At 44.6% G+C, this 17,614-nt stretch overlaps 2 protein-coding genes across 2 annotated transcripts in view; one reads left to right on the top strand and one right to left on the bottom strand.

Annotated features, from left to right (window-relative positions):
• The window catches only part of DOCK2 (dedicator of cytokinesis 2), a 2,133,690-nt gene that overhangs the window by 1,142,671 nt on the left and 973,405 nt on the right, over positions 1 to 17,614 (top strand). The window lies entirely within an intron of this gene.
• The window catches only part of INSYN2B (inhibitory synaptic factor family member 2B), a 514,920-nt gene that overhangs the window by 122,246 nt on the left and 375,060 nt on the right, over positions 1 to 17,614 (bottom strand). Inside the window, exon 2 of the mRNA XM_069199341.1 lies at positions 8,034 to 10,280. Coding sequence (XP_069055442.1) covers positions 8,034 to 9,382 — 1,349 coding nt within the window. The 5' untranslated portion in view covers positions 9,383 to 10,280. The remainder of the gene's footprint in view (positions 1 to 8,033; positions 10,281 to 17,614) is intronic.

Here is a 17,614-nt window from a genome sequence, read left to right as displayed (position 1 = left end):
ACAACCACATCAACCAACACAACTACACACTCAGCTACACAAACACACTCATACAAAGGCACAACTTCAACATCACATTAACATCTGCCATACAACAACAACACTCACCTGAATGTGTCACACAGCAACACAACATACACAACAACATCGTTCTCACAAGTGACACAAATACAGACATACCACACCACCCAATCCAGTTCCCTCCACTTCAGCTAGTCAATCCACACACACAAACACACATACACGTACTGACTCACATACACAACAGATAGCACAAACCTACCAGTACATGTCCCCTTGCAATACGCACACATGGACACAGTTGTCAAGTGTGAGTGTACCGTCACTGTGGTGCTAGCATTCCTTTTGCAATGAATGATGGCACCACAATGACAGTTGTGTACGTGTGCAATATGCGTGTTGTGCCAGTGTGCCCCAGCCATGTGTGACACAATGGTCTCCCAGACATATGCATGTCACAGCGATTAAAATAATTACTGTGACATATGTATGCCTGCAGTGGTCCCACACTCCCCTGCAGTGTCCACCCAATGTACACCTGGCAATACTCCCACTCCGCCAGCCTGGACCAGGTTGGACCTCCATGGTAAGGCTGGAAGGATGGGGGTGCTGGGGACCCCCGTGGACAGCCTGCTGTGCTTTCCACTGCCAGAATTACGGGCAATGGAAAGCGCAGCTGGTACTGCTGCACCCACCGCACCGCCCCATTGCTGCCGGCTCGATTACAAGCCAACGTCAATGATAAGGCCCTGTTTCCTGCTGGGCTGGCGGGCCGAAATGTGTGCAAAATGCTGTTTCCACTTTCTGGCCCAGTGCGAAACTTGTAATAGGGCCGGCAGTGTTCTGGCTGCACTGGCGGTTAGATGATGGTATGAGTTTAGCAGGCGGCCTCTGCCGCCCGCCAATCTCATAATGAGGGCCATAATCTATGCTGTAAGTGGGAATGTAGACTAGGCCTTTCACTATGTGAGGAAGGCTGGAATGAGGTACTGGAGGACCACGATAAGTTACTCCAGGAATCCAAGTTGATATTTAGCTATTTTAAGGTTCTCCATCAATGCCACTTGACTCCGGAGATAGTCTAAAGGGCAGATTCTAAATGCTATAGCTGCAATACACAGAACTGCAAAATTGTTCATATTTTGTGGGACTGCCAAGCCCTCTCACACTATAGGTTGTCAGTTTGGGACATGCTGATGGGTGTACTCTGGGTTGCACTGTAACTGATGAGCCCTCCAGCATTGTTGCACAATGTATCGACCTTCCTGGACCTGTCCTGTACTGAAAAACGCTAACTGTCCACACCTTTGGCAATAGTAAACATGGAAATCCTAGGTAATTGGAAACCTGCTTTACTGCCACCCTATGATACATGGCTGTGGACATGCATGTAATTACTACTTATGAGCAAAATAAATGCAAACTCAATGATCAAATGCAGAATTATGAGGATGTCTCGGGCTCCTTCTTGCATCCTTAACTGGGCTTGCCCAGTGGGAAGCACAGATGAGAGGGCCTACAATATTACAATATCATGTTTTACTGACATAGGTACACTAAGGGCAAGGTATGGGTCTCTATATGGGGACATGATGCATTTACTCCTGAGGTCATGGACCAGACTTGTAGTTCCATGCCCAAGATCATCAGGTAGAACCAGCACACAAGTGCATGCAAAGAGGTTGCGAAGGATGACGACATCCACTGTAAGCCGTCCTTGGACTAGATGACTCCACGCTTGAAGTGAGCTCCTAGAGAGCTCTAGTAGAGTAAGTTAGCTGACTACCAGTAGTGGGGGGCAGGATACTTGTATACCCTCTGAACTTCCAATAGGAAAACCTGTTTACTTCAGATTTGGTGCCAATGAAAGGCTTTCTGGATACTGGAGAGATGGGAAAGATTCTCCAGTGAACGAGAGGGGGACCGTTCCTCACCTCTTCAATTCCTCTACCCCTCTGCCCTCATATACCAACCCTCACTTGCTGTCTTATAGGAGGTCATTTGTCCTTTTTTCCCCAGGCTTACATTGTTTGTGAAGATACTTTTTTTTACCACACGTGAAGGCTTGTTTATGTGTACCCTTGTCTTCAATACGTGTGAGGAAGTGAAACACTGATAAATAATCAAACTACAAGAAAAGACTTTGGTGAGCATTTCTCTATATGTGAACATAAACTATGAGCATTTGTGAATGAACATTTATGAGGAAGAGGTTACCAAAGTAACTGTTCTCCCAAACATCCACTTTGTGTGATTTCATCAAAGGCTGAGTCAAGCCCTACCTTGGATTTATAGTCATTGAGATCAGTTTGGCACAATTAGGGGGTCATTATGACCCTGGCAGTAGGTGATAATGTGGCGGTAGTACCGGCAAAAGGCTGGCGGTACATACTGCCATATTATGACATTGGCAGGTTGGCTGCAGCCAACCCACCAATTTACCATTCCTACCGCCATGGCAGTAGCAGCCACCAGGCTGGAGATTGCCGCTGTTGTACCGCCGGCGGCATTTTGAGCCTGCCTACCGCCATGGTTTTCGTGGCGTTCACAACGCTACAAAAACCATGGCAGTAGGCCCTACCAGTGACAGAGAATTACTTCCCTGTCACTGGTATGAGGCTCACCCACCCCCAAACACTCCCCAGATGCCCCCCACCCACCCTCCAATCATGCTCCCCCCTTCCAGTCCCCCAGCCCTCCATACACGCTCACATTCGCAGACATGCACCACGCATACACACACTCACTCACACTGGCATACATGCATTCATTCACGCATGCATCCATTCATTCTTGCACGCATCCCCACACACACACACACACACACACAAAACACCCTCCACTCCCTCCCATGTTGGAAGCCCAACTTGCCTGCATCCAGGGAGTCTTCCGGCAGGGAATGGAATAGGGCGCTGCTACCGCCAGCATACACTGCCAGGCCATATCATGTGTCATGATACAGCTGGCGGCATTCTACTGGCGTGGCAGTGCTGGTGGTACCACCATCTGCCAGTATGGCCACAGCTGGATTCCCGTTCTTCTTGTGGCGGAAGTCCGGCTGTGGTCATAATCAGGCGACCACGTAGATGGTCTTTTGGCGGCCGTCACTGCGGCGTTAGGCGGCTTATACCACCATTTTCATAATGTGGGCCTTAGTCTTAAGAACAGGTTAAATTACCATAAATGTCAGAAAGACATTACTTTAATAAATTACCTAATACTTATTAGAATATGCAAAGATCAACCAATTCTGGGTGGTGTCCAGAAAGATACTGCAATTGTCACTGTTCTGGCTCCTACCTTTTCAGGGGATGTTATTTTCTTCTGTAGCATTTTATATTTACTGAAATCATCTTAATAAATAATGAAATGTATTATTATTTTTAAAATAAGGGGGTCTTCAGTATGTCTCATTATTCACACATACAGGCAATTCACATACACACACAAAAGAGAAGCATTACATGATGCGCCCTCTCCTGGAATTTCAGGAGGTTAGGAGAAAGAATAAATATGATGTGAAGGGTTAAATTTAGTATTGAGAACCTACATATCTATTATTATAGATGATGTGACGTGGTCTTGCAGCTTATAAGTATTCAAATACTTTACTGTATGAGAAATGCATTAATGGTGAAAAAAGTGATGCTGATTTTGAATGTTGGTGTATCTGCCATAAGGGATGAAAGTAGAATGGTTGGCATATTTAAGGAATGACTTCAAATCTTCTTATACCTTAGGTCTCTGCCCCTTATATATCATTTGATAATTTGATTATTTTATTACAGTGGCTGAAACCTCTGTGGACGAGTGTAAGGAACTTCATCTACTTGACATGTTAGTCCATTAGGATTTGCTTCTGAGACACCGTATAATTTATTTCTGCTGAAGCTTCAGGACTTCTAAATAGGTCCCAGACCCATGTGGCTGGCAAAAATCACATGTTGTTTCCCACCACAGCTGCAGTACCTATTATAGCTGAACTGATTTGGCATATATCAGCAAGCCTGATGACAATGACCAAGTTATTAATTGCTGACACTTTATCAGCTAACTGGAGCAGTGCAAAGCCACCTTGGTACTGTTACAAACCTATTCAGTTTTAAAAGTAAGTGGAGGAAGAATAGTTATCACATATTTATATAATATAATATATAAATAACATATTTTGTTGGGTGGGGTCACTAGCAGTCTACCTGTGGACTTACGTAAGTATCTCTTTTAATTATTTGATTTCAACCCACAATAGGGTTTCAGCCCTCAATTAGTATCCATAGTTTGGTGGTAAATACCATATTCAGAATTATTGCATTCACTATTTCCTGTGCTTATTGAGGGAAAATGTATAAATTTGTATTTTTGTTACTTTGCCAGCCAGGGTAATACTATTCAGTAGTTGCCTGCTCTTTGCCAGGATAGGCAAAAAATGCAAATCTCACGAGCACAAGCAAGAGTATGCATCTGTTTAGCTTCCAAAAGTCAAGGGTCTTTTCACAAAAGCAAAGCATGGAAGATGGGATTGTGAACCTGCCTGGAATAAGAGAATAGCACCTACAGACTCTTTGGTCTCAGATATCTCTTAGGTGCCTTGTGATCATTTGTGAAATTCTTTGCTCAAGTAGGCTTTCCACAATCCTGGGTCTTCCAGGAATGCCATTCTGATGCATGGGTTACCTCAAACTAAATCCCACTAGTTCTTAGTAGTATTACACTGTTGATAAAGTGGATGTTGAAGTTCGAGATCTTGGCAGGGGCTGGATCAAAGAGACATGCCTATGATTGTTAGACCAGTACACCTTACATTTTCATTCAAAGTTCAAATTTCTTCAGAACCTGTTCCGAAAAGTAAGATAGAAGAATCCCTCATCTGCATCTAAAGATTCTTAAATTTAAATCTGCTGATGAAAACTTTGAAGCTACCTCAACATCTAACTTGGATATTTGGACCAAGTCTTGTTCTAAAAGCTGCTTATGTCAATCTCCTGCTGGTAGACAGGTCTAAATGTAGGTCAGAATCCTGCCAGAGAATCCTGATCATCACTATTGTAGCTGTACTTCAGTTCAGTAGGAAGAGAATCCTGGACCTGGAGGATGCTGTCACTGGAAGAATGCCAGTTGAGCAGTTTATAATGGAATTTATTGTGGATCTGTGAATTGATTTGTGGGGACCATCATGCAATAGTAGAGAGTGGATTAGAGTCAGTGGGCATGTGTCCTTGAGAAGTTGCCAACAGATCTAGAGGCATGGAAGAACAATAATATAGCAGTTAAATATCACAATTGAGAATAATACTTTGACAGATATTATACGGTTAGGGCATACAAGTACAGGGAATGGTTAAAATACAAAATAATAAATATAGTAGTAGTTCAAATACAATAAAAATATCATGGGCTATCTGATAGAGACTTCTAGTTGCAGATTCCCTGCCTTAGAATATCCCACAGGCATCAGACTGGATCCGGAGATTTTTCTTCAAGCAATACCCTTGCGCGTCAGTAGGTGGTGTTGGTCGACACTGCAGGCGTAGTTGGAGTCGTAGTCGCTGTGATGATGTTGGGAGTAGTACATAGACACAGCCTCAGCGCAGTGACGTCAGTTCTTTTCTTTCCACGCCACACGCTGATCCGGAGAGAGCTACCCTGGTCTATTTTTGACCGACTTTGATGCTTTTCTCGAGTTTTTCGTGAGTTTCTTTGAGCGTCAAGGATTCCCCCGAAGACTGGTGTCAAGCAGTGCAAGGACTGTCACCACATGATGTTGGTGACGGATCCGCATCGGGTTTGTTTGTGGTGCCTGGAGCGCGACCACGACCCGAAGTCATACTCCGCGTGCCAGGCCATGCACCCGATGTCGGTAATGCCCACTATTGATGTCGACCCGATCCTGGAGCGGCATCTGCCGACGCCGCCTCTGTCCTCGATGGGGCTTACTCACCCCAGTTTGAATTTGGACCCTTTTGCTTATGGGTAAACATTTGGGGAAGGATTGGTGGGGTCCGTGGACCCTTATGAATACCAGGATGACCCATCTTTGGACTGGGCACAGGAATTTGGCGAAGTCAGTGGACTGGGCACTTCTCCAGACACTGGCATGCTGTCTCCTCCTACCGTGGCTACGGAGGAGGGAGCAACTTATGCTGTGGTGGTCAGTAGGGCAGCTAAGGTCCTGGGCCTTGGGCTACTTACTATAGAGGTCAGGTCCAGTCTCTTGATGGAGGTGCTTCAAAAAGGGGCTTCCACATCTGAGCCCTTTTTTGCCATTGACATACGGCTCTGTCCCTTGGTCTTTCTGATGCCCCTCGCCCCCAGCAGTCCACCTTTCGCCCCTTTTGTGGCCATGGAAGGGGCTCCCTGTCGCATCCCCCTCACAGCCACCATGCCACCCATGCTGTTCAGCCGCTGTGTGGCCAGGGATGAGGAATCCCATGTGGGTGTAGGAAAGCAAAGCAGAGGTCTGCCCAGTCCACCCCTGCCCCCGCTGCAGCCTCCAAACCCTCCTAGTCTGTCCCACCACTCCGATCCAGTTGGTGGCTGGATTAGCAATCACCTGCACCCCCGGGAATCCATCACTATGGACAGGTGGGTTTTGCTGATAGTTTAAAAGGGCTATTCCCTCCCTTTCGAATCTGCCCCACCGGCCATGGTCCCAGAGGATCATTTGGCACTTCTCCACCAGGAAGTTGTGGCTCTCTTGGCCAGGGGAGCTATAGAGACGTTTCCTGTGCCAGAAGTTGGTTGTGGTTGTTATTCCTGCTACTTTCTGGTGCCGAAAAAGGACAAGAGCTTACGTCCTTCCTAGACCTTCGGGATCTCAACTACTTACTCAAAAAGGAGAAATTCAAAATGCTCACCCTGGCTCAGGTTCTGTCTGCCTGAGACTCAGGAGACTGGATGGTAGACTTGGACTTGCATGACGCTTATTTCCACAGTAGGAACACAAAAGGATGATGGACGGAGTGCTGAACAATGCAAACACTCACCCCCAGTCACAGATCTGGGTTTAATCCATTGTTCTTTTGCTCACAATGCCACCCTAGTTTGGACCCAGCCATATGCAATCAGTCTTGACCCTGTTCCTCATGGGAACAGTCCAGCCCGAACTGCCAAGCCAGGACCTCCCTGGACCAGAAACAAGCATCCTGGGATCGGTTTCAGGGTTTCACCCTTCATCAGCCAGGCTAGCTTGAATTGAGTGGCACAGTGAGCAAGAGACCCACGTCTGGGCATACCCTTCTCACTTAGGGCAACTTTAGCAGCACAAAAGGATGATGGACGGAGTGCTGAACAATGCAAACACTCACCCCCAGTCACAGATCTGGGTTTAATCCATCGTTCTTTTGCTCACAATGCCACCCCAGCTTGGGCCCAGCCATATGCAAATCAGTCTTGACCCTGTTCCTCATGGGAACAGTCCAGCCTGAACTGCCAAGCCAGGACCTCCATGGACCAGAAACGCCACTTACAGACGCACAAGGGTATTGCTCTAAGACAAATCTCTGTATCCAGTCTGACGCCTGGGGGAAATTCTAAGGTAAGGAATCTGCAGCTAGAATATGTCTCTACCAGATATTTTGTTACCGAAGGTAAGTAACTTGTACGTATGGTTGCAAGAGTGTGTGCAAAAAGAGTGAGAATGTTAAAGGTTTGAAGTGGTCACAGTTAAAAAAAAAGGGTACACTACTACAGTTTCGCATTTTGCAAAATATATTCAATGTTGAGGCATTGTTCAAAATTACAGACGTGATATATATTATTATATGGACAGTGATGTCAATTTTTAATTAAAATAGACTGCATTGCGAATTCTGCCCCAGTTGTTGGAGCCTGAACTTGGTTTTGATTTTTAAATGAGTGCAAATTGACTACATCTGCAGTACTTTCTAGATAATGTCGAAATATTTTTGGTGCAGAGTCTAAGGATGTAATGTAGAGCAGCAGTCAAGCATTTGTAATGATCACGCACAATACCCAATACTGAAGATTTAAGACAATACTAAATTACACGTTACCCCTCGTTGAAAGCTCTAGCCTTTTCCAAGTCCTGGATCACGTTCAAAAGCACTTTGATTTTCTCTTGGTTGGAATTCAGTGATTCCTCGATGGTTTTCATTTTGCCCTTGAGTGCACATAGTTCACCTGGTGAAAGGTTTATTTGATTGATTTGTATAATCTCATTCCCAGTGTTGAGGGTACTTGTATTTCCTGGAAAGTTGGGCTTGATCTTATGAAGGCATGGACCTTCAGAGGGCCTGTTAGAGGCCTGTTTGTCTCTTTCACATTTTACAACAGACTGTGATGATTGAGCTGATGTTTGAATTTCTCCACTGCCTGGTAATGAAATGTGTGCTGGAATGTCACTGACTAATGCCATATTCACACTCTTTGTCATGGATTGTGAGGGCTGACCTTGGTCTCTGTGGGTGCACTGCAGTGAGGCTTTAAGTGATGGATTAGCTGAGGTGGTAGATCTCTTAATGAATGAATGTTTATTTGGAATGAATATTTCAGTTCCATTTTTACTAGCTTCATAAAAATCACATTTTAAGTTTCTCCGGTTGCAATGACTTGTGTGATGACTGTGCTCTTCTTTTCTACTGGATTGGCGCTTACCAACATTAGAAAGAATAGATGTTGGATCTATTGACTTTTCTGTAGTGGAATTAGAAGTGTCGGTGTTTTGTGATGTGTTTTGGTAATGGTGGTGATTTGTCTCATATGATTCCGATGGTTTCTCAAGTGTCAAAAACTTTGTGAGCTCAGAGCAATTACTGACCAGTCCTTTGTCCTGTGCCTTTCGTGTCTTTCTTTTGAATGTGAGTTTTTTTTTTAATGTTTTAGTGGCATCATCCGCTATCCTTAAATGAGCTAGCTCCGATAACATGGTACTGTCTGACTCACGAAGATTTCCATTAACCTGAAAACAGCCCTTGGGCTCCAAAGACACTTCTTTAAATGGTTTACTTGTCATAACTATTTTCTTTCTGAAGACTGGGAAGTGCTTTCTGAGGCTTGGAGACGTCTGTATAGCAATATTTCGAAGTGCTCGTTTTGATCGAGGGAAAGATATTGTGCAAGATGGCAAATTGTACAGCCCAACCCTTATTGCCGTTCCATTCTGCGTTGAAGTGGCATTCACGGGTTTATCCCCCAATCCATTTGCACCAGTTTGTTTTTGGTTTGTGCCATCATCTTTAAAACGCACTTGCTGGGATTTATTTCGACGGTGAGTTTGTTGCAACAGGAAATCAATGGAATCGATGCTGTTTCTTTTCAGTAGCCCCTGTTGCACATTTGTGATTTGCTTTTCCATTGAGTTATTGGCCAATGTTGTAAGACAGTGGGTTCCTTTCCGACCCATTATAATAATAGCATGAAACTACCATGTGTCAAAAAGAGCCTTGCGTTTGTCTTGATTAAAACCTGTTGTTTGCATGTTTTAGGTGGACGTTCATTATTTATCCTTGCCTGTAGGCACCAGATGAGGTCTATATTTTAAAGAAGAAAAAAACGGACTTGCAAAGAAATCGCTTCATACTTCATTTATGAATGATCACGACTAATTAGATTTTTTTTACCAATTAGGAAAAATCTTCAACAAATGTATTATCGGTTAATGTTATAACATTTGGAAAATACATTACATATAGATTGGTTCCCAGTATATTAAGAGTGCACACTCTACAGCTAGGTAGGTATTAACAAATGTGTTTCCTTCCCTTTGATTGTAATAGAGGCATCATCATTTACTCGTTTTAAGGCATTTGATTTCTCAATTATGCCTAAATATATTCGTAAGTAATTTAACTTGTGCATTACAGCCTGAAATGCTTAGATATGTCTTGATTGTATGAGAATTAGCTATGACAGATGACCAAATAACGCTTGACTTGTCGCATGTGCACCTTTACTGAAAGAAAATATCTGTGCATAAGGGATAAAAAAACATTTGAGTGCATTTTGCGTCGTCGTGGAAATGTAGCTGGTGTGATGCTTCTAAATAATCAAGAGGAATATTTCAACGTTTTCATTTTGAGTGAATGGAACAGAGGGCCACTGCCTTCTTCCAAGCAGCATTGCTTTAAACGGAATGTGCGGAGAGCCGGGTGCGTTTGTAAAGTCTTCGCTTTCGTCCATGTAGATTCAGTAGTATCATCCCTGATGAAGATTTCAGTTGGAATGAAAAGTGCCTCATGTTCGTTCATTGAAGAAAAGTTAATTCATTCACCCTTTTCACAAATTGGTATCCACATTTTTTCCTAGGAGATGAAAAGGAAACAATTACAGTTGAGCACACTTAAATAATGTATACGAACAGCTCTTATGGGACAAATTCTAACATAATTGTAAAGTAGTAGTATTGGAGGAGAGCTAGTTTTTTTAAAGAGTGAAGGTTAATGCAGCACGTATTTCCATTGCAATTTAAAAAGGAATTTAAACGCATACAAATCATGGAATGTAAAGTGGTTACTTGAGTGACAGGTGTTGAACAGGAGGGTATGTACTTTCCTAATAAATATAATTGTCTGACAAAACAAAAACTCACCAGAGAACATTAGCAAACAAACATTGACAAAGTTAATCGTTCACCCTGTGAAACCTATTAGCTTTGCCAATTCTAGATGGGTTCTATGAGGACGTGGGGCTGTCATCTTTGAATACGTTTTCTGTTGCTTTAAAAATTATATTCAAGAGGGCTTCAGCAGATGTGTGCACATCCAATCACAATGAGATTGAAATATTCATAGGGGGGACAAACACAAGAATAGGGAGGAAGGCTACGAAATCAGGAGAAGTGAAATGAGACAGATACAAAGGTCACCCAGTCATCCATGAAGAGGCAAACAAAGGTGAGATATAAAACGGAAAAAAAAGGAGGAGAAACAGATTTTCACAATGTCTATTTTGTCATCTGGTGATCATCAACCCTCTGAACAAACCCTGGTAATGGCAATAGGTCTGGCTTTAAAGGAATGTTGTCTGCTAATGTGAAGCATTGCAAGTAAAAAGTACCTGAAGACTACATTTACTAAGCTCTAATAATAATCAAAGTACTTTCCCACTTTGTGAAAAGATTTTAAATTTCTCAAGCAGCCACCATAGTTCTTCTCATGGTGAAATCACAAGCAGACCCTACATTTACCTGTGCTAAACCCTCCGTAGGTTGGCACAGAGCAGTCAGGTTTAACTCAGAGGCAATGTGTAAATGATTTGTGCAACACTTCAAACAGTAACACAGTGAAACCCCACCACAAAAGGATCCGACACCGCTTTTAGAAAAATAGAGTTTTTAATATAACAAGTTTCTTTAAAAAAAAAAAAAACAATAATACACAAATACATTGCAGCAATGCCCAACTCTTCCCCAGGCCTCCCTCCCCAACCCGACAGGTGGCACATAACTCTAAGAGCAGTTGAATGTCAAAGTCTTTAAGCTTCTGGCCTCCTGTTTTGATCCTGTACTGAATTTTGTTTTTGCTGGCTTTAGGACTCTGGGAACTTTACCACTGCTGACCAGTGCTAAAGTGCAAGTGTTCTCTGTCCAAAATGGTATTGGTAATTTGTTTACCCATGATTGGCATATTTGGTTTACCAGTAAGTTCCTAGTAAAGTGCACTAGGTGTACCCAGGGCCTGTAAATCAAATGCTGCTAGTGAGCCTGCAGCACTGATTGTGCCACCCACCAGAGGAGCCTTGTAAACATGTCTCAGACCTAGCACTGCAGTATCTGTGTGTGCAGTTTATAATGCCAGTTCGACCTGGCAAGTGCCACCCACTTGCCAGGCCCACACCTTACTTTTTTCTACATATAAGTCACCCCTAAGGTAGCTCCAAGGCAGCCCCATGGGCAGGGTGCAGTGTATGTAAAAGGTAGAACATGTGCTAGTCTGTTTCACGTCCTGATAGTGAAATACTGCTTGGGGTCTCAGAACTTACAATTTAAACATACATCTTTTGGTGAAGTTCGTTTTTAACTTGTAAGTTTGAAGATGACACTTTTAGAAAGTGGGCATTTTCTTGCTTAACCATTCTGTGTCTCTGCCTGTCTGCTGGAATACACACCTGGGTCAGAATGACATTTGGGCTGTTTGTGAATTCACTCTAGACCGTCACACAAAAGGAGCTGAGGTGTGCCCTGCATATCCTGATGGGTCTTCCTTGGCTAGAGTGGTGGGAAGAGCTGCCACTTACATCTGAATGGCGCTGTGCCTCTCCTTACAGAAAGCATTCTCCAACTCCCTGGAGTGTGCCTGGGATCAGGGCAGGAAAGGCAGGGCCTTGTGCACTACAAAGACTTTCCTTTAACGTTTACCTATTTCGAAGGCAGAAATGAGTATAAGTATTGGACCTCTGAGACCCCAACTTCAGAACACTTCTGGATCCAGAGGAGGCTCTGCCAAGGAGTAGAGCTGAAGAGCTGTGAGGAGGAGTACTGCCACTTAGCTGTGTGTGCTGGGTTGGCCTGCAGTTGCTGCTTCTGCTTTCAAGAGGACAAAGACTGGATTTTGCTGTGTATCCTGCTTGTGACGTTTAACCAAGGGTTTGGACTGAGCTTGCCTTCTGTTGAGAAGTCTCAGGGAGATCAAAGACTTCACCCGCCAGCCCCTGGGTTCCCTTGCTGAGGACCTGGACTTGCCCTGGGCCCTTGGGAATGAGATCTGGCATCAGACACATAAGAAACAGACACATCAACTCTGGAGGACTCCAGAACTGGGGCCGCTGCCCGACTTCATGCTGCTGCCTGTACCCAAAGCTGTGGTCTCCGCTGAAGTGCAATGATCGTGACCGATGCCACAGGCCTGATGCTGCTACAGCACCTCTGAAGTCCTGCAACCTCATGAGTCCAGACTGGCATGTCACCGATGTCTATGACACCAGACTCTGCTGTGGTGCCTGTGGCCCCATGGTTTGAATGAGACACCAAGAAGTCGCCTCATTGGGTCTTGACCTCCTGGACTCATCGACCCCGCCAGATTGTAAGGAACCAACGCCTTGCCACATCACCTCCCCTGCAACTGTAAGGAACCAATGCCTCACCTCCACTGCCTGGAAGTAAGGAACTAATACCACACCGTCTCCAGTGATACCTCACCTCCCAGACTCCGTGCAACGTCTTTGCTTTCTCATGTACTTGGGGAACCTGCAACAAAATAACGGGTTCTGCACTCCCTTGCGAGTAGCGTCAGACTGTTGGGAATGACTCTGTCATGACGCCATGATAGCACCCATTTTAACTATTGTATTTCTAAGCACTTTATTGGGATTTAATCTTTAAAAATTCATATGTTTGCTTGTATTTGTTGGATGTTTGTCATTTTGGCCTTTTTTTACTCAGATAAATACTAGCTATTTTTCTAAACTGGTGTAGAATACTTAGTTGTGTTTTGACTGTGTGTGTGTATACAAATGCACATTGCCTTTGAGATAAGCCTGGCTGCTTGTGCCAAGCTACTAAGGGGGTGAGCAAAGGTTATCATAGGTATGTGACTTCCTTACCCTGGCTAGAGTGAGGGTCCTTATTTGGGCAGGGCGTAAAATGACTGCCAACTAAAGACCCCATTTCTAACATTGCAAAGTTGCGATCGGAGGTCCTGTGTCGTCGTTGATGAACAAATTGATGAGGGCTTGTGGTGGGAAGTCCGGTGTCATGCATGCATCACACGTTTGAGGCGATGCATCGGATCTGAGGAGTTGTAAGGCAACAATGTGAGACCCTGTGTTGCCATCGAGCCTACCAATGGTGTGCATCGTGAAAGCTGTATACAGGTGGTGTTTCTGATGCGGCTGTGAGGTTGATGCGGAGTCCTTTGCATCTGGAGAACCCTCACAGCAGATGTGCTGGTTCCACTTAGGTTTGAGCCACAAAGTAAAGGATGTGCATCTGTTCTGCAGGGTCTTCAGATGGACTTTCAGATCCACTTCGAAGGGTCTAGGATTGGGATCACACAAATTAGCAAGGTAAGACTCACTGATAGAAGAATCCAGGTGCTGGATTACAGGTTGTTGGAGACTTCTGTCCCTGAAACTCTAGATAAGAGGCAAGCCCTTGGAGTCACTTTGGGTTCCTGAGTTACACAAATGCCCGGCCCTTCTCACCCAGGCAAGAAGGCAGCAGGCATCAGGTCAGCACAGCAGGGCAGCAGTTCCTTCAGATCAGCAGTCCAGCAGAGTAGCTGTCCTTCTTCCTGGCAGATATATCCACAGGTCCAGAAATGTACTGAACAGGTGATGTGAGAGATCAAGCATTTATAACTGATTCCCTTCCTGTGGAAGGTTGGAGAAGCTTCTGGAACTTTCCCTTTGAATTCCTAAGACACGCTGCCTTCCCTGCTCTGGCCCCTGACTAACTACTGTGGATGTGCATCCCTTTGTGTGAAGGCCGGGCCCAGCCAATTCAAGTATGAGTAGGGCTGGGCCCACCTCCACCCTCCCAACCTGCCAGTGATGGCTAATTCAGGCACACCTAAGCACTCTATTGTGTGTGGCAGTCTAAGAGGAATACACAAAGCCCAACTGTAGGCTACGCCCAGCCATGTGACCCAGGGACAGGATACAGGCACTAAATGACCAGGACATGCCATCTTTCTAAACATGGCATTTTCAGAATTGTAATTTAAAATCCAAATTTACCATAAAAGAGGATTGTTCACCACAATTCCATAGACACCAAACATAAACGGTCTAACTGTTTCCAGTTGAAAGTTACATCTTATTAAATGTAAGAAGGTAACTCCAATGTTATCCTGTGGGAGAAGTAAGCCTTGCAGTACTGAAAAATAAATGTGAGAGTTTTTCACTACCAGGACGTGTAAGATTTGAAAGTGTATGTTTAACTTTTTAAATTAAACTGCTCCTTGCCCTCTGAGATGTCCAAGGCCTACAATAGGAGTTACTTACAAATATTGAAATGGAAGGTTTTGGGCTGGCAAAAGGTTTGTTTTGCCAGGTCAAACTGTCAGCTTAAAAACAGCACACAGGCAGCAGTGGCAAACCTGAGATGTTTAAAGAGCTACTTATGTGGGGGTATAATTAGTGCTTCAGGCCCACTGGTAGCAAATAATTCGCATGCCATGGGCACATGTATTGCCACTTTGCAAGGGACTTATAATTAAATTAAATATGTCAATTGGGTCCAAGGCAATTCTTGCATGCTTATAGAGCGAGCACAAGCACTTTAGAACTGGTTAGCAGTGGTAAAGTGCAGAGCCAAGAAAACCAAATTCAGCAAAAGGGGGAGTGTTAGACTTGGCATCCTTGGCGTGGTCTCCCCTAACTTTTTGCCTCTGCTTCCCAAGTTATTTTTGTGTTCTGGACTCTGTTTTTGCTGTTTTGTTTCCTCTGGACACTTTTCCACTGCTGACCAGTGCTAAAGTGTGAATGTTCCCTATATACATTTTATGTGTAAGTTGGCTTATCCCTGATTGGCATATCTGATTTATTAGTAAGTCTCTAGTAAAGTGCACTAGAGGTGTCCAGGGCCTGTAAATCAAATGCTACTAGTGGGCCTGCAGCACTGGTTGTGCCACCCATATTAGTAGCCCTGTAAACACGTTTCAGACCTGCCACTACAGTGTCTGTGTGTGCAGGTTAAACTGTACCCACTTGCCAGGCCTAAACCTTCCCTTTTTATACATGTAACACACCCCTAAGGTAGGCTCATCAGTACCCCCTGTACTGATGTGTTTTACATGTCCTAACAGTGAAATACTGCCAAATTCGGTTTTCACTGTTGCAAGGCTTATCTCTCTCAGAGGTTAACATGGGGGCTGCCTTTAAATGTCATTAAAGCACAGATTCTATTTGGGAGCAGATAGAAATATGGAGTTTAGGGTCTCTGAACTCACAATTTAAAATACATCTTTTAGTAAAGTTGTTTTTTAGATTATGTGTTTGAAAATGACACTTTTAGAAAGTAGGCATTTTCTTGCTTAAACCATACTGTGACTCTGCCTGTTTGTGGATTCCCTGTCTGGGTCGGTGTGGCAGTTGGGCTGTTTGCACCTCTCCTCTAGACAGTGACACAAAGGGAGCTGGGGTGTAGCCTGCATATCCTGATGGGCCATCTGAGCTGGAGGGGAGGAGTGGTCACTTACACCTGAAAGGGATGTGCATGCCCTCACACAATGCAGTGCAGTGCAGTCTCCAACCCCTTGGTGTGTGTCTGGGGTCTGGCCTAGGCAAGGCAGGATCTTGAAAACAACACAGACTTCTCTTTGAAGTAGGCCTACTGCAAAGGCAGAAAGGGGTATACGAAGAGGACCCAAACCCCTGAAAATCAGATTACTTCTGGAACCAAGAGAAACCTCTGCCTCTGCCCAGGAGAAGAAATGGAGAAGCTGTAGGAGGAGTACTGTCCCTTTGCTTGTGACTGTGCTTTGCTGGGTTGACCTGCAGTAGCTGCTTCTGACTGAGAGAGGACAAAGACTGACTTTTGTGTGACTTACCACTGGTGAAGAATCTCCAAGGGCTTGAACTGATATTGCCTCCTGTTGTTGAAGGCTCAGGGACATCAAAGACTTTTTCTCTGCCAGCACCTGGATTTTCTGCTGAGAGTCCTGCCCTGCAAGGTGGTGCCCTCACCTGTCTATGGGCCCTTGAAAGGTGAAGCTAGTCGAAAGGGACAGAAATACACGCAAAGACTGCCGTGCAGGGAAACTTTTGACGCACCTCCCACCCCACAGCTGATAAACGACACGCCACCGGTCTTGCTGCTAAAATCGACGCTCCACCTGCATAGCGGCTTGGAGATCGATGCAACACGGCTGGAGAAATGATGCGCAACACCTGCAGCGGCTGCTGTTAATAACGCAAGCCCCTGTGCAGCGCAGTTTCTTGACAGCATGTGACTGGATTTCAACGCAATATCGCTGGGTATGGTAAATCAACGCAAAGCTTGCCTGGACCCAAGGTACCCATCCGGGACCGATGCATCGCTCTCTTGTGGGAGAGAAGAAACTACGCACGCTGACCCGACCGGAGGAGGAACGATGCATGGTCTCACTTGCGAGTGAGAAATCAACACATTGCTGGCCTTTTTCAAAGCATGCTCACCCATGCAGCTTTATTTTGACACTCCATTGGTACTTTTGTGCAATAACAGCATTGTCACTGTTTTCTAAGGATTAGGACTCTTATTCTTTTTTAAATTCATATCAGGACTTGTGTACAGTGGATTTTTTTTTTTTCTTGTTTTGTTTAGATAAATATTATCAATTTTTCTAAACCTGTGTTTTGTTATTTTGTAGTGTTTTCACTGAGTTACTGTGTGTGTTGGTACAAATACTTTACACCTTGCTTCTGAAGTTAAGCCTGCCTTCTTGTGCCAAGCTACCACAGGGTGAGCGGGGTTAACTGAGGGTGATTCTCCTTTACCCTGACTAGAATGAGGGTCCTTGCTTAGACAGGGGGTGACCTGACTGCCAACCAAAGACCCCATTTCTAACAGGGAGGGCCGGTACCAACAATACCTAAGGAACCCATAGCATGTGAAAGCCAATAGGGAACTAGATGGTGATATGAATCAACCTTTTGTTTACGTTTTTGTTGTTCTAGCTACAGTGTTACTGCACAACATGAAGCAGCGGTGCTTGAA

This window comes from Pleurodeles waltl, chromosome 7 (genome assembly GCF_031143425.1).
Source record: "Pleurodeles waltl isolate 20211129_DDA chromosome 7, aPleWal1.hap1.20221129, whole genome shotgun sequence".
Taxonomy (NCBI): domain Eukaryota; kingdom Metazoa; phylum Chordata; class Amphibia; order Caudata; family Salamandridae; genus Pleurodeles; species Pleurodeles waltl.
Note: the sequence above shows the minus strand (reverse complement) of the source record. Positions and strands in the feature narration are given on the sequence as shown.